At 37.2% G+C, this 24,253-nt stretch overlaps 3 protein-coding genes across 3 annotated transcripts; all 3 read right to left on the reverse strand.

Moving 5' to 3' along the window:
* Window positions 1-449: 449 nt before the first annotated feature.
* Window positions 450-6,869, reverse strand: LOC140785193 (beta-galactosidase 5-like). The gene is made up of 19 exons (XM_073132966.1): window positions 6,320-6,869; window positions 6,073-6,168; window positions 5,845-5,957; window positions 5,635-5,701; window positions 5,401-5,493; window positions 5,069-5,212; window positions 4,739-4,827; window positions 4,469-4,574; window positions 4,278-4,365; window positions 3,896-4,014; window positions 3,624-3,788; window positions 3,197-3,375; window positions 2,817-2,926; window positions 2,612-2,721; window positions 2,403-2,513; window positions 2,177-2,290; window positions 1,887-2,092; window positions 1,351-1,687; window positions 450-1,102 (listed from the first exon to the last, which is right to left on the reverse strand). Exons 1-19 carry the CDS (start codon window positions 6,488-6,490, stop codon window positions 971-973), a joined length of 2,550 nt encoding a protein of 849 aa, XP_072989067.1. The 5' UTR covers window positions 6,491-6,869; the 3' UTR covers window positions 450-970.
* A 5,861-nt stretch (window positions 6,870-12,730) lies between these two features.
* Window positions 12,731-18,612, reverse strand: LOC140800101 (polyadenylate-binding protein 7-like). Its single transcript, XM_073154767.1, has 10 exons — window positions 18,232-18,612; window positions 17,706-17,824; window positions 17,402-17,595; window positions 16,991-17,250; window positions 16,751-16,857; window positions 16,471-16,660; window positions 16,107-16,393; window positions 15,800-15,949; window positions 13,300-13,491; window positions 12,731-13,202 (listed from the first exon to the last, which is right to left on the reverse strand). The coding sequence occupies exons 1-10, from the start codon at window positions 18,425-18,427 to the stop codon at window positions 13,005-13,007; spliced, it is 1,893 nt and encodes a 630-aa protein (XP_073010868.1). The 5' UTR covers window positions 18,428-18,612; the 3' UTR covers window positions 12,731-13,004.
* Window positions 18,613-19,882: 1,270 nt separating this feature from the next.
* On the reverse strand, window positions 19,883-23,546 carry LOC140780330 (GATA transcription factor 19-like). The gene is made up of 8 exons (XM_073125789.1): window positions 23,179-23,546; window positions 22,323-22,409; window positions 22,121-22,236; window positions 21,189-21,308; window positions 20,965-21,070; window positions 20,627-20,695; window positions 20,445-20,533; window positions 19,883-20,360 (listed from the first exon to the last, which is right to left on the reverse strand). The coding sequence occupies exons 1-8, from the start codon at window positions 23,392-23,394 to the stop codon at window positions 20,294-20,296; spliced, it is 870 nt and encodes a 289-aa protein (XP_072981890.1). The 5' UTR covers window positions 23,395-23,546; the 3' UTR covers window positions 19,883-20,293.
* Window positions 23,547-24,253: the final 707 nt, after the last annotated feature.

Below are 24,253 nucleotides of genomic sequence, written 5' to 3' on the forward strand. Positions count from 1 at the left end.
AAAAGTATGTACCATTTGGGCCATTCTTCTAAGTTACTGGATTGCTTAGTTGGATACTATTAATTCTACTCTTTCTATGGATAATAGCACGCACTGGCCCAAGTCTGCGCTATTTAAAACTGAAGTTTGGTAAGCATAGTGGTCCAATTTGCATCAGATCTGGGAGAAAACAATTAAATGTTGTACTAAATTGCCACTTGACAGAGAATTTTACTTGTGATAATACCGAGATCACTCTGACACTGGATTGCAAGCAAAGCAAACGCATCAGATCAGGCACTGATTACAATACTCTAATACTTCCAACTCTTTCTATGTATAAGTAACACGCACTGGGCCAAGATATGATCTCTCAAGTTTACTCTATTTTAAACTGAACTTTGGTAAACACACTGATCCAATTTGCATCGGATCTGAAGAAAACAATTTTGTTGGTACTAAATTGCCACTTGACAGAAAATTTTACTTTGATAATTTCGAGAACTAACACTGGATTGCAAACAAAGCAAATGCCACTAGTAAGCATCTTCAAGCTCACTCAGGCACTGATTACACTAACTTATCTCACTCACAAGTGCAAACAATGTGACAATTACATCTTACTTCCTTCAAAAAGCCTTACATAAACAAAAGCAAACAATTAAAGCACATTTTTCCTTTTTCTTTTCTCCTCTTTTTCTTCCCTAATCTCCTCATCTCCATCCTGGGACCAACTTATATTAGCAGTTGAGAACCAGAATATATACTGGAGTGCAGAGAAGCATCCTTGTAGAAGGATAAATGCTAGAGGGCCAACATCTACTATCTATGGAGCGATCAACAAGCGACTTCCGACACATCACAAATGACATAATCCTAATTTAGATGCAAACTTTACAATTATCTTCCTTTGATCTTCCTCCTTTGCTGTATGTATGTGCTTGAGCAAACCAAATGAAAAGGCATGCAATCACACAGTCATGATTCAAGCTTAAGGTGTTGGCTGAACAGCAGGGGAACATATAGCTTCAACAGCCACTCTTTTCATCACCTTTGGGCATGGATCTCCTCCGAAATTGTTGGGAGATATAGTAACTGTGCATCTCTGCTGCCCCACACATTTCTGCCGAAATGGATTCAGGAGTTTATTAATCTCATAAATCTACCAAATATATGCGAGATAACCACCAAAATATGCATGCTTGGCCCGGTCAAGGTAACATAATACTATAATAGACTAATTATGATTCATTTGATGATTGTATTAGTAGACAGACAGTATAGAGGATGTGTCCACAAATTACTAGATATTTGGAATAGAAATAGACATATGGAGTTCCAAAAAGAGAAATGAAGGATAGTTTAACAAACCTTCTCCAGGATGGTCTGCGAATTTGGCGCATGGCAAGATCCTTGTTGGAAGCTTCCGCATGTTCCAGAGGGTGTTCCAAAGCTGGCAAATTTGATGGCTGATATGGACTGCCCTGGTGCACATCGCAAATGGACCTTTGGCCTGCGGTGCTCCTCTGGCTGGCCATAGCTCTCAATCTGCCAGTTCTTTATGTTGGGGTGCCATTCAGAGACATCAGCACAAACACTAGAGACCGATCTCTTTACTAGAGAAATTTTTGAAGCATCTCCTCCAAGCTCTTCAAATACTACTAGCAGATTTCTGGTTGGTTGCAACCAGGATCTCGGAACATGATACCTATGCATCCAACAATTTATTTAGTAGATGAAACAATCATATTATGCAGAAAATTATCAAAATATTCAAATAATGTAATTTGTAAAATTTTAAATAAATTCTCATGGGTTGCTTGTTGGTGACATAAAAAATCAAAATTTACACAGAACAACCTTATTGCTGAATTTGGACATACGATTTTGTCACCCAAGTTACTTACCAACTTTGGGTTGGTTGACCACAACCAGTTTGACACTTTGGTGCCCGATATGTCCCAGTATAACTGCAACCATTGCAATAACCAGTTGGTGCATTTGCGGTCCAGTATCTTCCAATGCTTTGTCCATTTATCCACACTTGACCCTTCCCCATACTGCTCATATCCAAAGCTAGTGGATCATCACCGCCAGGAGTATCAAAATAAGCCTGTGGAAAAAGACAATTACAATGGCATGAGGTACCAACAGAACATATATCAACAGGCAGAACGAGTGAGGTGTGGCTTCTTACCCTAAACCATGTTAGCGGCTGCTGATCTTGAACTACCAATGATCCTTTCATCCATTCAACAGATGTAGAGCCCTCTACAGAGTTCAGATTCATGGATTCTCCTTTCAGACCAGCCTGTACAATAAGCAGAGAATAGAAAGTTTTGTCATCTTTTACACCCATATAGTCTTTTCAGTACCAAAACAAAAAAGAAAAGGAAAAAGAGAGAAGCCATGAAGAAAATTACCTGGTAGGACCACTTCCCCCAAGTTAGATCTTGTTTTCCTGCATCCATTCCATGCAGTACAACAGGACCGAGGACACCAGTGTTCCACAACTCATAGTGCACCCCAACATTCTACATTCACAAGAACCCACATCATTTTTGGTGAGGATCAAGCAGACCAGTTCTGAGTTAAATGAATTGAAGAAATTGAAGGTGGAAGAAGTACCAACCGGCAGTCCAACAGCAACACTTAACAGCGCAATTCTGTTAGAACCAGCACGAAGGTTGACATTACCAGTATAAGTGATCCTTCTATTTTCCCTGTTTCCATAAGCAGAACCTATCATACGATTACAAAATTATTAGCCATTTGGTCACTTGACTTCGAGCTAACTCTTGATACATGTAACCAGAACAAGTCAAGTGCTAGACCACCTGAGAGTTGGCCATTGATGAAGACATGTAGGGCATGACCAGCTGACTGTACAGTGAGAACAGGAAGTTGACCACTTTGTAAGAATCTTTCAGCTGGGCTCACATCAAGACTGCAAAGGAAATAAAAAAGATTCAATGATAAAAAATAAATGTCACAATCAACTAGATCCAGAATAAGATATAAAGGATGATTTATTAGGAATTTATTGGTGCAATCTCAGCAGAAACCACCAAAAATAACGTAACACTCCATAATGAAGCGTTATAAAATAAAGAACTAAATTCATGGCATTTAGACAGCAAGAAATGTCAGAAGAAAGACGGAATGAAATATCTGGTTGATATAGGTACACTGCTGGAATAGCTGAAGCCAACTTTACCTAGTAATGTACCAAAGGTAGTCGCTGGAATCCCGGGTAACATTTATCTGCTCTAGTAGACCAGTGGTGGTGATCAATGAATTATCTGCGAGTGATACAACCTCTTCATCATATCTCTCCCACATGAGAGATGGGGTATCTGCTGCCCACATTTGCATTTGAGATGTTTGAGTACCGACCTGCAGTAAGGCCAAATTATATCATGAGCAATTAGCAAAACTAACCAAGATATCTTTTTTGACTTTCCACAACCTCCGCTATAGTAGTTGCATATGTAGCTTTGAATTTGTCAGCAGAAATAGATCATAATTGATCTTAGCATGATTCGGAATCTACTTCACAGTCCAAAGGTTTAAGCATAAGCAACAGCCCAGCAGATTATGGTAAAAATGGATGAAAAAAAGAGAGTAAATTAGTGTTTACTTACTTTTGCAGTATTGAATACTACATTCCTGCAATCAGGAAGGATGCTAATTGACCAAGGTGGCAGGTTGTAATGCATGTTGTTGAACATGACTTTTGCAAAGGAATTTGTGTTGTAGTTTGCAAGGAAAGCTGCACAACCTCCAGATTGGGATGTGAAGACATGAGCCTGAAATGCCAGCAGTATACTTAGGCACACTGATATATATATATATATATATATATATATTGAAAAATAAATCATAGATATCATTTCGGAAAGCATTCAAAACAGACCTGTTGCATGCTTCCAAGAATAGTGACAGTTGGATCAGCAGAAACTAAAGCTGGTTCACATAATTTGATGGCCCTGTGAAGTTCTTTCAAGTGTCCATATTTTGGCTCCCTGACCAATCCTGTCAATTTATTGAAGCACAGGTAACATGAGTACACCAAAGTAAATGATTAACTGAGTATGACGCCCTACCGAGCTTGTGTACTGCAGTTCCACGTCATATATTGAATAGCAAGGAAAAAGAAGAGGATAAAGATGATATCATTTTAGTTCGAAAAAGAAAAGGAAAAACTCAAAACAAACTGGGTGGATGGTTCATGTTTATTAGTGAAGTGTACTGCAGATCCTTGAAGTAGGTCATCAATACCTTTATGATTTACTTACCATATTCATCAATTGGAGCATCATAATCGTAGCTCGTGGTAATGAAGGGACCTCCAGCTGTACGCCCAAAATTTGTTCCTCCGTGGTACTTTAGCAATCAAAATTAAATCATTTTTAAACATTCCATGTTCCATTTGGAAAGCTCCAAAAATGCTAAAGAAGCAGCTGAAGTTTAAGTAGCATGTGCTGACCATGTAGTAATTAATGAAGGAGCCACCCTTTTGAATAAATCGTGCAACAGCAAATGCCAGATCTTCAACTGGTCGCTGGCGAATAGTCCCACCAAATTCTGTAAACCTGCAAATATTCAATAAACATTTAATCTGTACTTATTAAGCTTGAATTGTGAGATGTATGTTCATAACAGGAAAGGTCGTAAAACTCAATAGCATAGGAAATTTTGTGATTAGTGACATGGTTTGACTCCATCATAGAAATTGCATCTAAGGGAAGCAACTTACCATCCACTCCAAGCTTCAGTCCACATCGTAGGTTTATAAGGCTGATTGGGAGTAAAAGCATCGCAGTAGAAACCGTTGCATGCATTTATCTGTTGCCAGATAATATTAGAATCAGAAATCAAACAATTAGCTAAATTATTTCCTATCCAGAAGGTTGAAAGGGAAAATAGTTTACTATGTGATCCATGCACATGTACCATGATACACAAAAAGACCAAGAAAGCAGCATGATTAGATTAATTGATCAAAAGGACCCTCTTCCATAAAATGAACCATGAATTATCAAATATAATTTACACAAGAATATAAAAGAAGACTGCATCTTCCTACCACTGGATCTGGGGCATCATCTTCCTTGCACATTACCCACGGTACACCAGTGCCAAGACCCACAGCCATTTGTGCAGCCCAGTTCACATACGAACGACCAACAGACCCAAATTCCTTACTTTCTGGTCCATATTCATTCTCGATCTGCACTCAGACAGCATTTGATTAGTCATTAGTGATTTTTTTTAAAAAAAACTTTCTACAATGTTGCCTTTAGGAGATATCCTAACTTCCTATTGTGTTTTAGCACAACTACAAGAATAGCACCATACTGCACAACAAAATGTAACATCACATAGTTTTGGATAAGGGTTCTTAAGTTAAAAACATACCTGAGAGAGGATAATTGGGCCTCCCTGGGATGCAAACAACGATTCACTCTTCATCAACTGCACAATTTTCTGAGTAAAACCTTGCATGGCCATCTGTAAAACATCAAATGTTCGCGTAATTTCACCCAAGTTAGCAACACTTAAAAATCTTAATCTGTGCAAAGTTAATGCACAAAATTTGGTGGATAAATCACCAAAAAGAGACCGAAAATACAAATTCTGGAGGAGATAGACCTTGAAAGGCTCATTGTCTGTCCTGAAGCTGATGCCTGGAATATATTTTAACCATACTGGGAATCCACTGCACAGAGGAGGAAAGAGATTTTTTTTTTTTAGCAATGGAAACTCATAAATCTCCCCATATTATGATCTAAAACATTAAAAAGAAAACCAGATTTACATGATGTCAAGGATATAAGAAGGAAAAACTGTCAAAGTTCTTACCCAAAGTTCCATTCTCCACAAATGTAAGGCCCAATTCGGAGATGCACATAGAGCCCTGCCTTTTGCACAGTCTTTATAAACCTCACTAAATCATACCTCTCCTCAAAATTGTACTGCAAACCAAACAAACCCCACATACAAAGAACACCCATTAGAAGATTTATGGAGCAACACCAGCAAAACATTAAAAAAAATCCCATCTTGGAGGAAAATGCAACAAAAGAATACATTGCCAGGAGAAGGCTCATGGCCGTTCCAGAACACATATGTCTGTATGACATCCAAACCTCCATCTTTAGCCTTCTGCACCAGTCCTTCCCACATCTAACGCAACAAAACAACACTGCGCGTCAAAAACTTAACCAGAAACGAAGAAGAAGAAGAAGAAGAAGAAGAAGAAGAAGAAGAAGAAGAAGAAGAAGAAGAAGAAGAAAACAGCAAGAAGAAAAGGAGAATGGTGAGCCAGTAACAGTACATCTGGTGTGCTCCTGGGGTAGTGAATGGATCCAGAGATAAGGATCCTCCTCTGCCCATTGATGACGATGGCCTTCCTATCATATGTCACCCCACATTGTGCCACTGGGACGACGAGAGCCAGCAGCACCAGCAGCAAAGAAATAGAGGGCGGTGAGCATTTGCTTCCCATTATCAGTAGGTGAGCACACTCACTCAGATCTCCCCACTCTTTCCCCTTCCCTCCTCTTCCCCCTCCTTATTTTTATGGAGGGAAGAATCCAACACTGCAATGTGCAGTGGAGAGAGGGGGGGGAAAGGATGAAGCTTTGGTCTTCTTCTTGGGTGAAGTGAAGAAGAGCAGCAGCAGCAGCAACAACAACAACAAACAACAACAACAACAGCTTAGAGAGGGATGGGGGGAGTTAAATAGTTAATAATTTGTTATAATATTCATCAACATGGTTGCTGTGGCTTTGGAATTGCCTCGCATCCTCTCACACAAAGAGAAAGGGTGATATAGATCGGATGCTACAAAAGAGTGTGTAGACTGTTGTGCAGCAGATCATCATGGCCACCCTTTAACCTTTCTCATTAAATAACTCAGATCACACACCATGTTGGGTTAGAGTTAGGGTTAGGGTTAGGGTTAGGGTTAGGGACTGAATTGTAATTTCCTTCTTTCTTGGGTTTTTTTTTTTTTGGGGCAAATCAACTAGGTGGGTTTACAAAGTTAATTCTGAGATTTTTGTAAAATATCTCTTTGGGAAAAGGTAATGGTCAATACAATACTCCCAGATCTTGATCTTGATCTTGTTAACAAAGAATACTTCCATTTCTAACTTGGTTAGATTCTTTATTTCGCTAAAGGGGTGGTGGAGAAACTACAAAGTTCGTTATTATTGGACTCGGTAATAAGAGGAGTATCTTATTTTAGTTGGGCAATCTTTGGATACCAGAGTGGAGGTAAATAAACTTTAAGGAAAAGGAGACGATTGCATGTGGGGGGTGGGGGCCCAATTCAGGGTGGGATGCCCCGTGATTGAAGCAAAGATCTTTTAGCTGCAATGGCATTGCCATTGGCATTTAAACCTTCTTCTTTTGTGTGTGTGTGTGTGTGTGTGTGTGTGTGTGTATTCCAAATGCCATTGTCGTCTTCTTCCTCGTCCTCTATCAATGAAGGTTCACACTTGAGGATCATCGTCCTCTATCAATGAACAAGGAGGAGTTTAGGACAATAAAATATACAAATTTTTATTTTTACCCACTTAAAAAAGAATTAATCTACAGAGCTACTATTTTTATGACTAATATGCCCTTTTTTCACTTGATTTTACTAGCAAATTTTTATGGTAACTTCATCCTGTGTTTTATAAAAATTTAACTATTTCTGACTTTACAAAGCAATAATCATAGGTTGAATAATCCAATCAACTTCTTTTTTAAAACTAAATCATAACGAGTTCAAACTATACACATTAAAGCACTTTAATAAAAACTTTATTAAATCATACATAATACTACTGTGACTCAACTACTTGTTTACAGTGATAATATCTACCTGCATTTGCATATCTCTTCTAAACCAGAGCATTTGTCATTCAATTTTTATTTTATTTTTTTACTTGAGAGATTCTTACTTCTTCTCTTATACTAAATTTCATATAAAATAATAGAGAATCCATAGATTTACAAAAGTGTGTGTGTATATATTACATGATGGAGTGGCCGAGTACGTGGTAGATCTCCAAGCATTACAATAGAGGGAGAAAGTATATTCTCCTCCTTTTGGTAGTGTGTCAGATAATAAACGACATTAAATTGCCAGGGTCAAGAAGACAAGGCTTCTGATCCATTTGACTACCTGAAGGGTTCTTAACCAGCCAATGTCTGTGAATCTGAGATCCCAGGCTCTCATGTGAAGTCCTAAGCACTGCTCCCAACTCCCTCAACTTTTACCCATTCTCTCTCTCTCTCTCTCTCTCTCACTCTCTCATATTAATGACTACATAAGATGATCGATCTGGTCCTAAATGAAATTAGAGGAGTAGAGGTTGTTCACATGCGAAAAGGATAGAAAGGAAGGGATCCCATTGTCCTATCTAAGTATGACACTAATCACATGATGCCCTGCAACGATATGGAGGCTAAAGGCACCAACCACGCTCTAAACTTGTCCATATTAAAATAAGGATATGTGCAAATGATGATTAGGATATCTAAGTTTTGCATTCACATAAAAACAATATATATATACACTTCATGCTAATAGAACATTATACAGCGAGTTCAATGGCAATTGGTCCCGCTGTTGCTTCTATCACTCTCATTCCTAAGTAGGACAGCGCATGGCAATAATAGCATCACCACTTGACCATAACAATATCAAGACAATCCTAAAGATGTGATCAATTTTGGGTAGGTGAAGCATCTATGCTTATGCAGTGACAGACTAAGGGTCAAAGATTTATGGACACAGATGATGATATTGGATTTATTATCGTACCTGGATGCTTTATTTATTGCCAAAGACTTTAATACCTCATTAAAATTTATAATCTCAATCTGTCGGCTATAATAGTCAATTTTTGTATTCGGTACCGATAATCAAATAGATAAATTTTAATTAAATTTTCAACAAATTAATTATAAAAAAATATCAATACTCTTATTATGATATACATATATTACTCCCAGCTAAAGATATGTATATATATATTACTTGATAAATTATTAAGATAATATAATTATTAAAAAATAATGTGGAAGATAGTATATTTAAAAAATAAAGATAACCTATTGAATTGATAATATCTTTTAAATTTGTTACATTCCTATTATACTCTTAAAAATTTAAACAGTTAGATCTTCATCAAACTAATTAAATAATTATCTCTAAAAAAGTGCCCTTATTTATTTACTTCTCTTCCTTCTTTTCCCAGATGAACGCCCATAGAATTGTTTTACAAGTTTGCAAATTCTAAAGTTTCTTTTGGTTAACGTCTCTATTACTACTAGAGTCAGTTGTATACTTGCACTTTTTGTTTCTTTTATAGTTTATGAGCTAGTAGATTATATACATGCTTAAACAGATTTAACTCTTTCTGATACATAGATTATTATTTTTTTCCTTCTCATGAACACCTCATAAAGACTCAATACCTTGCAGAATGGACTGGGTGGTGGAACTCAAACAGTACTGATGGCCTAATTGCATCCGGCAATATTTATGCTAGGAAAGAACTAACAGTTGCATATATAAATAAGGGAGTTAATTGCTATTAAAAAGAGTACCCAAATTTTGTTAATATATTTTCTCTATCTATATCAAAGATAAAGGTGGTGGTGTTAAGTGTTAACAAATCCCTACGATCCACACGCTTTTGAAAAGGCTGGGGGGGGGGGGGGACCCATTCACCGCCATCTACGCCACACGGCACGGCGTGTCCCCCGTTTTAATGCATCGCCGTTACAAGTGCAGTGGCAGTGCAAAGCGATGGTCTTCAACTCTCTCAAGCCTCAACTTTGGCCTTGGCCTTGGCCTCCAAAGACTGGGAGGAGGGAATAAAGAGAAGGTGGGATAGATGAGTACATATATTTTGTACCCCACAAGTGTACGAATAATGTCGGTGGGATAGCAAATATGAATAAGTTTATCCAGCATTACGGTGCTGTGGAGATTGGAGAGGATCACTATCACACCGCTTTATGAAAAGGGGAAAAATTCTTTGTTGTGTGTGTCGGTGAGTTACTTATAATAGTGCAAAGAATTTGATACTAGGAGTAAAGTTTTTATTATTATAATTTATGAGTATCATAAATACTCATCATGATATTAAATTTCCTGTTGGTCCATAGGTGGGACTAGGGAAAAATAATAATAATTTGGGGGTCTAATTTGGACTCAGACCTGGAATTATTGGTTAGTCCATATAATAAGTTGCACACTAGAAAGAATTGAGATGTAACATGAATTAGGTTTCATAAAGTATAATATATATAGAAGATATGTATTTACCTGGCTGAGTGGAATTTGAAGCACAAATCATGGCAAGATCTAAGAATAGGTTGCCCTCCTGGTATATATACTTTCCTCTAATCTCCTGCAGAAAGAAGATGTTATTACTAAGTTCATGTGAAAAAGAAAAAAAAAAAAAACTACCGAAAGAAGAGTAAGTGAATCATCAATCATCAATAGGAAACCTGCATGATCACAACATCAGTTTTATTCATGCTTTCTTCGTGAGGCCGTGTCACCCTTAATTCACTGCGTTGTAGACTGCCTGCTATCTCTCTTTACGAACAGAAGGAAATTACCAAGTGTTTGTTTCTCTGATACACGTACTCTCTGAAAGGAAGAACAAGTAAATCAACTTAAAGGTGCAAATGATAGAAGTCAGTTCATCAAGCGAAAACAAGGAAACAGTCCCAAATAACCTGTACAAGATGCAAATCCCTGGTTGCACCGTCTTGTGCGGTATTCGACATGCCATAAGACTGCGACAAGCATCTGCAAACATTGGCTCCAAGGCCTCTGCTGCCCATAATGTGGTGAGGATGCCGATGTTGACGGTCGTCTGGAGATATGAAGCGAAGTCTACGGTTGACTATAGTGTTGTGGAACAGAGGTGTGTGCATTGCGTTCATGGACTTGCATGAGGACTCGGCGTGGAAGGTAGTCCCAATCCCATATGCAGCACTCAACAAAAGGCGGGAAAGTATCACCCAGGCAGATCGCAGTAGTCATTAATATGATTAACATATATATTCTTTTTATTATATTAATGGTCATTGTGGATCGCTCGTTTGTTAAGGAAGACCGAAAGAGCAATGTTTCGACATAGTAGTGTGAACTGCGAAGCCACACATTGAAGGCATACCGTCTGTTACGTAACCATTATACTCTACCTATAAGGCCTCACTTAGTGGGAGTAATGTGCATATATATCATAATAAGGGTATTAATATCTTTTTATAATTAAAATTTATCTATTTGATTATTTTCTATTATTTACATATATCTCTCTCCGAGTCTTTCACGTACTAGGAAACCACTACTCTATTCCTAGTTCGAATAGGATACGTACATATATTATACTCGGACTTCCCTAGTGATCTATAGATACGAATGCATTACCCCCGTCATGCACTACTCCTCCACTGCCTGTTAGTATTCTTTTTCTCTTGAGATCGTCGGAGTTCCGATCGACGTGATGGAACGCATAGAGAGCCATGTCGTTGGAGGTCAGACCTACGAGTGTGTGAATTTCGAGGGGGTGCTCTTCTCCTTGACTACGGATGGAAGATTGGCCATGGTCGACCTCGATGAGTCCTCGGTGACCGAGCTGGAGACCGAGGACTACTTCAAAGAGAGCACCGGCACCGAGGAGCACTACGTCGACGTGGACACCGACCTGACGCTGCTGCTGCTCCACATTTCGGTCTCAGTGGAAGGGAAGCGCATCGTGGCCATCGAACGTTATTGCGATTGATGATACGAGATTCAAGGTTTTATAGTTTAATTTTGATTTAGGTTATCAGGGGAAGGATTCTTTTTTGCAGCTTAGTGATGATACGTAGAATAGGAATTTGAGTGATAAACGTGTGTAGTAATAAAGTTTCCCTATTTTTCAGTGATTTTATCTTACAACTGATTCCTGTGGCCAATGCTGGAAAGTTTAGTTTAAACATCTCATTAGCTGTTTCTAAATCTCCAACAATACCAATAAGCTAATGATATAGTTGGGGCTGAGATAAGATTTTATATTAAGCAACTTAGAGTTAATTGTTTATTAATCAGTTTTTTTGATCAAAATCTAGCGGTTAAAATTCTTAAGATATAACAAGAATGCAATGAAAGTTTAATTAAAATTTATCTATTTGATTATTTTTTTATTATTTACATATATCTCTTGTTAGTTTAGATTAATTTAAATTTAATTAAATAACATATAGAGATAGGAAATCATATTTAAATTGAAATCTATCTCTAAATAATTAAATTTAAATGGTTTAATGTTAAATAATATCTCCTATAATTAAGGTATAATTATACCTATCATAATTATATCTAAGAGAAATAAATTTTAACAGTCACACTTAATCAAATCTAGAGAAACCGTGAAAACTTAGATTAATATCATAAATTTTATAAAGGTATTAAGGTATTGGCCTATTTTATTTATTTATTTATTTATTATTGTGATATAATGGAAGAGACCAGGCATCCGTAGTAGATCTTAAATCCAGAAAAAGAAGAAGCTCATACAAGTATTTCTAGGCTACTTAGACCCAAGAAATCCAATCAGGCTGATCACAGTTCTATTTCGTTTTGTTTGCTATACCCAAGGTCAGAGAATTAATAAAGTTCCAGAATATTGAATCTTAAGAGAACGCAAACATCGTTAGAGATGTTCACGAATCAAAACATACACCAGAACCAAACCTAACCGCTGCCAGAATGCACTCCTGCTAATGCAATCACGGGCAGAGCAAATTAGACTAACACTTTTGGCGTTCCAACAATCCAGTCTCAGAACTTATCATGTTTCGTATAAGAATCTATAGGTAAAAGGAAAAGAAAAGAACCTCATGCACCAACTAATAAAATGTTAAAAATGATAAAAGACTGAGCACTGAGCAGTGTGCGTGTCTCTCTCTAGCTTCTTAAGACTAGGAAGGGTGAAACCAGTGGCTAATTTGTTCTTTCAGTTGACAGAAACCTCAGATGAGAAGTACTTGCCATGGGAAGTCTCTTGACCACTTATTTTTATATTCGACAGCTTAAGAACTTGGACTGCTTCTTCCACTTTCGCAGTCAGTGATTTCGGGGACTCCAGAAGCAGCAGTAATTCAGAGTTATCCATCTCCAAAAGCATGCCAGTGATTTTAGCAGCAGAATCAGGCTGTCATGTGAAAAAGAAAAAGAAAACATAAGATTAATGCCAGAATATGGTGAATAGATGATCATGGATGAGAACTATGCATCAGAAATATGAACACCTTTTGCTTCTGAACAAGAGGGAAGAGGCGCTCGCCAAGGATCTGCTTTTGTTGTTGCGAAGTAGCAGCAGCTGCAAGTGTGCTACCGAGCATCTCCACCCCTTGCAAGTCTGAAGCAGCAGATGGGACAACAGATTCGTTCTTTATCTCATGCCGGCGCACTTCTCCCACATATTTTGAATGTCCTGAGTGCTGCAAGGGCATGCAATCACATATATCAAGTGGAAAGCAGATTGTTTGGTATAAAGAGACACCAAGAACCTTTAGAATTGAAAAAAGAAAAGAAAAAGAAACTAGCATGTAAATAGGACGTTTACTGCACTACCTTGTTGCACCACCAACCAGAGAAATACCTTAGCCAAGAGAATAATCAGAGCACATGGAAAGGTGAAGCAATATATTACGTTAAGCAAACCATAACAAAAAGATGGGAATACAAAAAAGGCTTAATTACAATTTGTTCTCCTAAACTTTGAGTCGGTATCACATTGTACCCCTCAACTATAAAAGAATACAATTTGTCTTTTGAACTATTAAAGAAGACCCAATATTTACCTTTATAAAATGCTACCGAGTGTTAAAATTTAGATATTATAAGTGATAACTTATACGCTTGATGGAAGTGGAGAGTGATACTAAGTCAAATTACAATATAGAGCAAAGTGTAATTTGGCCTACAAAAAATTAAGTAGTTCTCACTTCTCACAACCTGCAATTTCCTCTTCTATTTCATTTCAAAGTCCTAATAAGAAATGCATGCCATAATACTTATAAAATAGATGACACCAATACTAACATAGCTAAACAATCAAATTATTATATAGACAATGTGGAGATTAATGTAACCTGTTTTGTGGTAAAGATCTGTGAGAAGTAATTCTAGCTAGCTGTTTCGAATCATGACGCAGACGAGTATACAAAAGCATTTTCCGAATTCATATGATTGACTACCCCTGCATCAATGTGGAAGCAAGTATGCAGAAGGCAATACTCATTATTCTAAGTTCAGACAAGCTGAGAGACTTTCTTCAGTAATTGAACCAATCCAGTAACTCTTTTCTAACTTAACACCAGTTGAATGAAATACTTCACACGCCAAATATGCATGTATGTTAATGGTTGCCCTACCTAATTGGCTGTCATCTGAGAATATTCATGCTTAAAAGGTGTTTCCTGAAAAAAAAGGCATTATTATTAACAACACGAACCATTGGTGAAGTTCAATTGCTCTAGCCTATGACGAATACTAACTTTATTCCTAGAGTCCGAATCATAATAAGGCCTAGTCGGTGCCTCACCTTCAAAAGCAACAACAACAAGGAAAATTATAAGAGAAGACTTTCCAATGATTCCATCAAAAATCTATTCTAAATGTGTGAAGAACAATGGGCTACAGACTGATGCCAGAATTTGGTGATGTATGATTGTTCATTTAGAGAAGAGAAACTTGGCAGATGCTTGTTAAAGACTTCTTCAAACAGAGTTGCATATTCCATATGACTGTTAACCCACCAATAGTTTCTAATGGAATTTAGAAAAGTAACCCCATGACTTCTTCAAACAGATTATTTGGCCATGTCAGATGATTTTTGCCAAATCATAATAGAACAGAATGAATAATGAGATACATTCGAGTACTCAAAGTACCAATATTAAATAGATGGGTAATTGATGCTCGATCACTTCTCTTCCAAAATAAGCATGTTCTACATACAGAGTAGCTAGAAGAATAATATAAGAAGGAAAAAGAACAAAATCAGATACTTTATAAGTTGTATGGGCTGACCATTCTTCAGATACTTGTTGTTGACACGCTATGCAAATTATATATTATGGAATTAGACTTGTTCCCTGTTTACTCACCAAATGATTATCTTCGTCAAGCACCTTGACAGTTAGTGAAGGGATCAACGTGATGCCATGCAAACCAGGTCTATGGGGAATTTAGGAAACTAACAATGAGGCATAATTGAGTTTTTGCTATTAACCATTTTTCTAGTGCATCATACTGCTCTAGGCATTTCTGGGTTGAGGAAAAAATTTGCTTACATATTGTAAAACTTTATGGCATCTACAGAATGCTTAGCTGCCACAGCTTGCGGCCATTTAGTACGAAGAAAGCTAGCTAGGAAACCAACAACTGAAAGGATGAGAGGCTAACTTGTAAGGTTCAGGAAGCATTAAAAAAAACATCAATATTGAAAGATATTCAGAACCGTAAGGATTCTCTGAATATATGATAAAAATTTCTCCATGATGATTACTATTCTTTAGTATCAACCGTAATATATCCAAGCAAGAATATGCTTTGGTCTTGACGTATTAATTTCATGATGACGTCGAGAACTTCAAAATTCTAACTAAAAATATAAAGTTAGTAAGTGCATCTCTTATTCCAATACAGAGACAACATCAAACTTTAGAGACAAGCAATTGCATCAATGCAAAAGAACATAACCAAAACCTTTACATAAGAACTCCTCTCTGTATCTCAATTTACCTGCAAATCGCTGGAGTTGTTTAATGAATCCAGAGATCTATTTGAATACTGTAAATGTGGAATATGCAAAGAAGAAGGGCCAGATTGAGGTAGTATATGCCTATTTGCACGGCCGCGACTTTGTTTATGCTGCCTCTGAGAACCTGGAAGCTGCAAAGATCATTGCAAACATGTAAATGCTCAAGTGGGAACAAGCAACCCAAAATGAATTGTGAAAAAAGTAAACATTGCCCTTCTATGTCAGTAGTTCTAAGCCGCATCTTAGGAAAAAAAGAAAATTAGAAGAATTATCATGTTAGCTCATAACTGGAAGATTAATTTGTTGAAAAGCTGGCATTGATGGAGGGACAAAATCATTGGCTCTCCATTGCGGCTTAGGCCCTACAGCTTGATATGTCAGACCCTGGGTAGGAGCTTGTGAGACACCACCAGGAGCAGAGTAATAAAGAGCAGGATATCCGGAAGGAACAATATCAGATGAAGATCCTGCTAAGCCTGCCACATGTTGAGCAAACTGAAGCTGCAAGATAGCTTGCCTATCCTCCTTCCTTTGGGCAACTGCAACGTACAGAGGCTTCCCATAAAACATGCGCCCTGCATGCCATCCAGAGCTTAAAAAATGCTGCCAAATAGTATTATAACAAGGGGAACTGCTAAGAAGTTTGACTTGCCATGCAGACTCTTCACAGCTTTGCCGGCTTCTTCTGGAGTGCTATAGCATACAAACCCAAAACCTTTGCTCACCCCTTTCTCATCACGCATGACTTTTGCAGAAGTGATACTACCACACTGGCTAAAGTGCTCCCTCAGAGCACCATCATCAATGGCATCATCAATATTTTTGACATATACATTAGAGGCCTAAAGAGAAAACAATTGGTGAAAGTAGAAGAGACTCGAGGAAAGCAAGAAATCAAGCAAAGAGCACAAAGTTTTGAAGAACAGACTTACCATGTTTTTCCTGATCTGCTCATTGCGCTTTTCCTCAAATAAACGCTGTAAAATTTCTTGGCGTTCTTCCTTCTTCTGTGCCCTTCCGACATATAGAGTTTTTGAACCTTATCAGCAGAGTACAGCATAAAGAAATTAGCTACTTGTTACCAAGGAATTGCAGTGATCCAACTTCTTCAAAATGAACTTCCAAGATCATTTTTCTAGTGAATATTTGTCAAATTGCACCTATAAGCTTACCAAGTTGAGCACCGTTCATTGCTTCCATAGCCTTTTTTGCATTATCAGGGCTTTCAAAATTAACAAATCCAAAACACTTTGAGTTTCCATCAGTATCTTTTGCAATGACGACGTTTCTTATTTTGCCAAATTCATTGAATTTCAGGTGGATAAGTTCTTCTGTTATGTCCTCATCCAGGTTCTTCAAGTATAGGTTAGTATAATTGGCTTCAGGACTGGGTGAAACTCGCTCACTCTTTTTAACGAAATTACCAACATATCTGCATTGAATAAGACCAAGATCAACTATTTAGCAATAATTTAGATGATAATACAACAGAAGAGTAAGAGACTCGAACTATCAAGATTTTAAACACTAAATATGCAAACTCATGTATGGTAGTGGCCTGTAAGGTCAGTAGATATGCATACATTCTCTTGCCATCAATGACTGAGCCATTGAGTTCTTCTATGGCAGAGTTTGCAGAATCTTGGTTATCAAACTGAACAAAACCATAACCTTTACTCCTTCCATCTTGTGTAGTAGCAACTTTGCAAGATAAAATGGTCCCAAACTTCCCAAAAGTTTCATTAAGCCTCACATTATCTATGGCATCAGCCAGATTCTGCAAGTGTTAACCCCAAACCTCATCAAATTCAATAACCAAAAACAAAAGGAAATTACAAATTTTTTTTTATTTTGATGAAAAAGCCAAGTTAAACCTACTAATTATACCTTCACAAAAAGGTTGCCAATCCCACTATTCCTTGCATCGGAATTTCGACGTGACCACATAATCCGTATAGCCTTACCATTCAATAAGGTGTGGTTTAACTTCTCGATAGCAAGCGAGGCTGCCCAAGAATCACAAAATGAAAAAGAATTTTGACCAAAAAGGACGGATAAAAATCTTGATAAAGTACTTTAACTACATGGTTGCATAACCAAATATAATGCTAAAATCAACTAAAGATAGAAGAGAAATAAATCGAATAAAACAACACACTAGTAACCCGAGAAATGTCGGTAAAGGCGAGATCCAACATAACCGAATAACGAAGACAATAATCCCACCGCGAATAAATCAAAACCGCAACAAAACATCACCCTAAACTCGACGAAAACCCGAGAAGATCGATTAATGACAAGGATGTAATCCACAAATCTCCTATTACCGATATCGATCAAGCAATCCAAAGAAAGTAGACGACAGGACGGGATCTAATCAAACAAATAACCGATCAACATAATCCAACAGTACCATCTTGCGGCGAGATGAAGTTGACGTAGCCGTATCCGAGAGATCGGCCAGAGACGGAGTCGCGGCAGACGCGGACGGATGCGACGGTTCCGGCCGACGAGAAGAGATCGAATAGATTCGTATCCGTCACGTCGGCGTGGAGGTCTCCTACGTACAACGCCGGGAGCGAGGTCGAAGCATTCGAAGCCACCGCCATGGAGGAGAGGAGAGGAGAGGAGAGGAGAGGAGAGAAGAGATCGAGTTCTCGAAAGGTTACCACTCAGGGTTAGGGTTAGAGATGGAGTTTAGAGAAGAGAGCGAGGAGAGAGAGAAGGGAGGAGGGGGATGGATGGAGTTGCATGGGATGCGAGAGTGTGGGAGAGGAGGGGGTTGACATTATTATATACGACGAGGTGTTTAGTGAATAATTTTATTTATTGCAAGTGATATGGTAACTGGTAAAAAGAGGGGAAGAGGAGAAAGGGGAAAAAATGGGTGACAAATTAAATCTTTCATTAAAAATAACAAAAGGTTTGAAAATTCCAAATCTTTAGCTCTCCTTCTAATATTTTTTTTTCCCTCTAAAGATTTTAAATTTTATCAACTTTATGGACAAGTATATTTACTTATATATGTCTACGAGTTTGACAAAGTTGTTGACCCATGGGCCATGGGCCATGGGAAAAAAATAACCATATAAAGTCAAAGCTCAAAATTAGATAGTTTTTAACTGTGCTTCTAGGTTGGATTATAGTTGGTGTGACTTAATGAGTTGTAATTAGATATTTTGAAGTAGTTCACCAACTATTGGATTAGCAACTGTTATCTTAAGGGAAATTAATCCAATTAAAGCTGGCATTAAGTGTGAATTCTGAACGGTGCTTACACTTTATGTTTCTTGATAACGAGTGTTTGACCAAACTATATTTTTGCTGTAATAGACTCTTATTTAAATTTATTATTAAATTAGATCTAATTCACTATAGCTCTCATAAAAATATTAAATTGATCAACATTTATCCATAGGCAAATGCAGCATATTTATCTGATTCTAAAACGCTAAGTATTTTTAGCGTTTTATATTTATCTGGCAATAAAAATAATGAACTGATCAGTATTTTTAAAAATACTAATTAGTTCACCATTTCTGTTAGTGCCCCCAATGAATTAGACTTTGGTCAAAAACTAATATATATAGGGAGGTCTTATAATATGACGTAGTAATTGAAGGATTAGGATTAAGTTAAACTTTCTTTATTTTTTTAATTTACTATAGAGATGTAAGTAACATGTACTGGGAAGCCATAAGGATTATGGTTTAATTGAGATGCTATAAATTTTCACTCTCTTCAAAAGTTTTTTTTTTTTATCAAGTCTATTAACAGATTCGGACCCGGGTTAAAGGGATAAAAGCCCATTGTTACAAGAAATCCACATATTTTGCGTTGATAAAGTCATTTACTCTTCCGATTTCAGAGTTACTACTCACTGTCAGTCCAACAATCACGGAGAACTAAAAATAGGTGTGGTGGTAAATTGTCTTTTTTTTTTTCAAAAAAAAAAAATTAATTGCCTACTTTGTATCAGTTCATCACCTGCTTTTTCCAAAATAAATGAGCATTTTAATTGAAGGAAAAAAATTAAATATTCTCACAGCTTAACACGAGAGAAGTTGATATGCAAATACTGGAAAAAGAGAAAATAAGTGCTTCACAGTATGAGAATGGTGTGAATGGTGACATCCAGACCAACAAAAGAAGGGGAAAAAAAAACCTTCTTAGTAGTTACAGCATTGAAGAAATTTCAGCTAAACTAATCATTCCTCTCTTCTTCTATCACTCACTGCTCAGCTTAAGAAGTTGCAAGTTAATTTGCTCGGAAAAGTTAAAACTGTTTGACAGATACTAGGCCTTCATCAGGTTATACAGGACTCGGCTCGGAGGGTTAAGCTATTGCTTCTGTGTGCCCTTGCACACATGAAAGTTCTTTTGTCAGTGCTGCTTGCCTCCAGCATCTTCATGAGGTCAGGCATTTCTTACAACTTAAAGAAACCTATGAACATGAACAACATACTATATACTTCTCATACGACAATCTTTGTTTCTTCATCTTGGTGCGGCGGACAGTCCAGTGGCATTTCCTGTACCAGCCTGAACAAAGAAATTAAAAAGATATTCAGTTGTAATTTCAGAGCGAATATGATCATTAGAGAACAAAAAAAAATGCGCACTTACATCTCAGCATTAGTTAGAACTGAATCATGACCATCTGAAGTAAGAACAACTGCCTTATCACCCCTAATTTCTGAGCTGATGGGTTCAGCCTGTTCAAGAATGCAGTGAGATAAGTGAATAGAAAACAATTTTACATTTTAAGCTGCTTTGGATATCGTCTGCTCTTGATGAGAAAAACACACCAGATCATTTGGATTGGCAGGAGTCTCCATGCTAAGTTTAGGGGCCTTTGTGCAGCTTCTTAGAGTGCCCTGCAAATTGCAAAGATCAACATTTGTAAGCACGATAAAATTAGTTAAAATTATCCATGAGATATATATTGAAAACAAAATTCAGTTACAATCAGTGATGACAGCACTATTTAATTTTGCCGACCTATAAGCACAACATGTCCTTGTAGAAAACTCACTGTTCTTCCTTCTATTTACTTGCCTTTGTAGAAAAGCATGTCAACAAATAAGCAAAAATGCCAAAAATATTGCACAAGAGACTATTAACACAGACTGGGGACTCTTATTACCTTGTTTGCCCACATTAATCCACAGGCATTACAAAGGGACCTTGGACCAGCTGGTCCACGACGCATTGCAGGAGTCATCTTTTCACTAATGCCACAATTTTGGCAACTGCAAATTAAGACAACTAATCCTAAGTATAGGTTCTTCCAACAAAAATTGCAAATAGCGATCTTTATCAGAAAAAGGACATAACATGAGCAATTGGGGACATGGAATGAAATCTGACCTAGTTTCTCGTGAATTATCATCCTGGCTTTTGATTGAGGGAGGATCACAACTTGGACACTCTGATCCTCCATCGTCTGGATTTGCCTTTCCAGCAAATTGCCCTCTTCGTCGCTTCATCCTAACAGTAATTAAAACATTGATAAAAATTGAAGAAGCCGGGAGAAAAAAGAAAATGAAGGAGAAACAAAGTCACCTAATAGAACTGAAGTTGTAACCTATAACCTTGTCCCTCTATGTCTAGCAATGTTAATTCATTTTTCTATGGGCATATACTTCAAATATTCATTAGAATATATAAGTATATATTATTCAGATTGTGACAAGATATTGTGAATCTGAAGCAGTGAAGTGAACAGTCTTATTTTCTTTCTGGTGTCGAAATTTGACGAGAAACAGTAATTACAGGGCGTATGTTCTTCTAAGTTAGGTGATGTATAAATGGATATAGTTTCTAAAGATGGGACCTTTCTTTTAACCAACAGAATAAGCCATCCTTCGCTACTATGGCGAATAAGTCTTGTCAGATTTTCTACCAAAACTAACAACTGATGTAAGGAGCAACATCAATCTTGAGACTTCCTATGACCAACTCTCCTCCTGTTGTAATTTTTGTGGTTCATTTCTTCCACTTAGGTATCTGCAAACCGAATTGAATCATGGAAAACGATACAGCATGATCGTGATATTCAAAGTCAAAGTCAGACCTCAAAAGTACTTGACATGGACCTGTTAGTTGAACCATCCATGCTTCACAGCCACAAGTAGCTTAGAGGAAAAAAATATATTAGGAGAGCTATAGATTTGGATTTTTTAAACCTTTTTTTATGAAAGAGGGAAATATATATATATATATATATATATATAGGAAAGAGCTAAACATTTGAATATGTTTATTTTCTGAACAAACATTAAAATATGAAGATAACATGCCTGAGAGCAACTTCCTTGCGGACAGTATATCGGATTTTCTTATCAAAACATCTTTCCTTTCTCTTCTCACGAAATCTGATTAGGGAAGCAAGCCTACTTGCAGGTGGTGCTGCGTTCTGCCCAAAATAATTCAATACTCGATATAAACAGTAAAGGAAAAAAAAAACCCCTGAACAAAGATTTAATGCCAGTGTGGCAGTACCTTGTCATCCTGCAGAGAGGGCACTGCCACACTAACTATACCAGATGGCACTTCACAACCACCTAATAATAACAACACAGCTTGCACCTGGATCAAGAACATATACCAGCTCATAAGTGGGGTCGAAGAGTAATAAATTGCTATTTTCTGGTTATAATCAATCAACATAATTCATAAGACCACATGCACGCACACGAATTACATGAAGTGAAACTGAACAAGAAACCAGACTGACTTCATTCGGTGCCCAAGATTTATTAACATGATACATCTCAGAGAAAGACTTCATAAAACTCCCACAAGTAATTTATACTTGTTCAACAAACCAAGAGAAAGAAACTTATACAATTCTCAAAAGAATAAGGCAAAGAAACTTATACTTATGACCAATAGAATGTGGTGAAACGTCTTGAAATAAATACATCAGATCATGCAAATCAGTTGATCATTCAATCAACTGGAAATCTCGAACTGTCATTTACCAGCTCATTTAGAATGCTGCTCAATTTTTAAAAGGAAAATAAATATGCTACTCTGCAATTTACTTGGTTGTGCTCCTTATGGATGGCCTCTAATTAGTAAAAGTTGTTGAAATATATGGTTCTCTCGATATTCTAGGAGAATAAGTGCGACACTTCATGTTATAATTAAATTCTACAATTCATACAAAAGTAGGTCAGTAGAGTCGAGCAAAAGGGTATCATTTTTCAAAAGCATTTGTATATAAACAAAAATCTTTTTTATCCGACATCTCATCTCAAATAGAACAAACTGGAAGAACAAATAACCGCACCCACTTCCTATTCGACGAAATGCCCAAAAGAAATTTAAGCAAGAAGAATAGAAACAATTCGACCTTCTCGGGGGAGACGGATTCGAAGACGTAGACCTCGCCCTGGTAGAGAAGCGTGAGCTGGTTCGACGCGGCGCTCATCAGCGGCCCCGCCGCATCGACGCCGCCGCCTTCCTCCGCCACCGCCCTCTCATCTCCGGCGCCGATCACCTGGGCGGGGTGGTCCGGCTGCAAATCGTGGATATCCGCCGGGTGCGGTCCCTGATCTGGTTCCGGCATCGTGGCGAGGTTGGAACGGAGAGGATTGAGCTGTGATTAAAGCGAATCAGGGCCGCTGGATTCGGACGGATATGGTGATGATGGCGAGATGCGGAGCACTCGAGAGAAAGAGATATGGTGATATCATCACATCATCACAAGTGGAGTCCATCATCATTAACTATATCCACGCCGAGAAAGTTAATAGATAAAAGAAGTCGGCAACGACATCGCTCGGGAAAAGGAAATCGGCAGCGAGATGTAGCCTAACATCTTTTCGTGTTCGTGTTCATTACACAGAGAATTAGATGTGTTTTGCCACGTCTTTAATTTATATTAGTCGTTGATCGGGTCATTAACATATATAAGTAGTTGATCGAGTCAATAATTTATATTATAAAATTATTTTTAAATTAGACACGTGATAAAAAAGTTTAACAAACTTAAAATAATTAAAAACTCGAGTTTTTTTTTACTAAAATACTGCTACAATATTTCTTTTATTAAAGTACAACACCGTTCAATCTTATTTCAAGACTATTATAATTTTTTAATCTGCTAAGTCCTATGTAAAAAATTATTATCTCATACAACAATCCTATAATAAATTTTGCACAAACTGCTCTATTGTTCACGAAATTCTCTAAGCATTCTTTTATAATATAATTTTCTTTTTGTCGGAGAGCAATTTATAAATTATTTCTAGGATTTACCTAGAGAAAGCTATGATTTTTCATTATATAAATGATTTATTTTCGCCCTTTTCTTTACAATTATTTATACATAAAGAGTAAGCTTAACTAACACTCTATCTTCTTATTTATTTACCTATTTATTCTTATCTTACTTATAATCACTACGTTTACGTATATACACTTAT

The sequence above is a fragment of the Typha latifolia genome, chromosome 1 (genome assembly GCF_019914945.1).
Source record: "Typha latifolia isolate L0001 chromosome 1, TyphaL0001v2, whole genome shotgun sequence".
In the NCBI taxonomy this organism is placed as follows: Eukaryota; Viridiplantae; Streptophyta; class Magnoliopsida; order Poales; family Typhaceae; genus Typha; species Typha latifolia.

Excerpts from the sequence above, each read along its gene's own strand:
- LOC140785193 (XM_073132966.1), bottom strand. The coding sequence starts at position 6,490 with ATGGGAAGCAAATGCTCACCGCCCTCTATTTCTTTGCTGCTGGTGCTG. Across the intron at positions 6,169-6,319 it reads ACCCCAGGAGCACACCAGAT|ATGTGGGAAGGACTGGTGCA; the intron begins GTACTGTTACTG and ends TTGTTGCGTTAG. Across the intron at positions 2,514-2,611 it reads GTGTTGCTGTTGGACTGCCG|AATGTTGGGGTGCACTATGA; the intron begins GTTGGTACTTCT and ends TTGTGAATGTAG.
- LOC140800101 (XM_073154767.1), bottom strand. The coding sequence starts at position 18,427 with ATGGCGGTGGCTTCGAATGCTTCGACCTCGCTCCCGGCGTTGTACGTA. Across the intron at positions 17,251-17,401 it reads GTCATTGATGGCAAGAGAAT|ATATGTTGGTAATTTCGTTA; the intron begins GTATGCATATCT and ends TATTCAATGCAG. Across the intron at positions 16,661-16,750 it reads AGCAGATCAGGAAAAACATG|GCCTCTAATGTATATGTCAA; the intron begins GTAAGTCTGTTC and ends TTTTCTCTTTAG.
- LOC140780330 (XM_073125789.1), bottom strand. The coding sequence starts at position 23,394 with ATGCCGGAACCAGATCAGGGACCGCACCCGGCGGATATCCACGATTTG. Across the intron at positions 22,410-23,178 it reads AATCCGTCTCCCCCGAGAAG|GTGCAAGCTGTGTTGTTATT; the intron begins GTCGAATTGTTT and ends TTCTTGATCCAG. Across the intron at positions 21,071-21,188 it reads GATAATTCACGAGAAACTAG|TTGCCAAAATTGTGGCATTA; the intron begins GTCAGATTTCAT and ends CTTAATTTGCAG.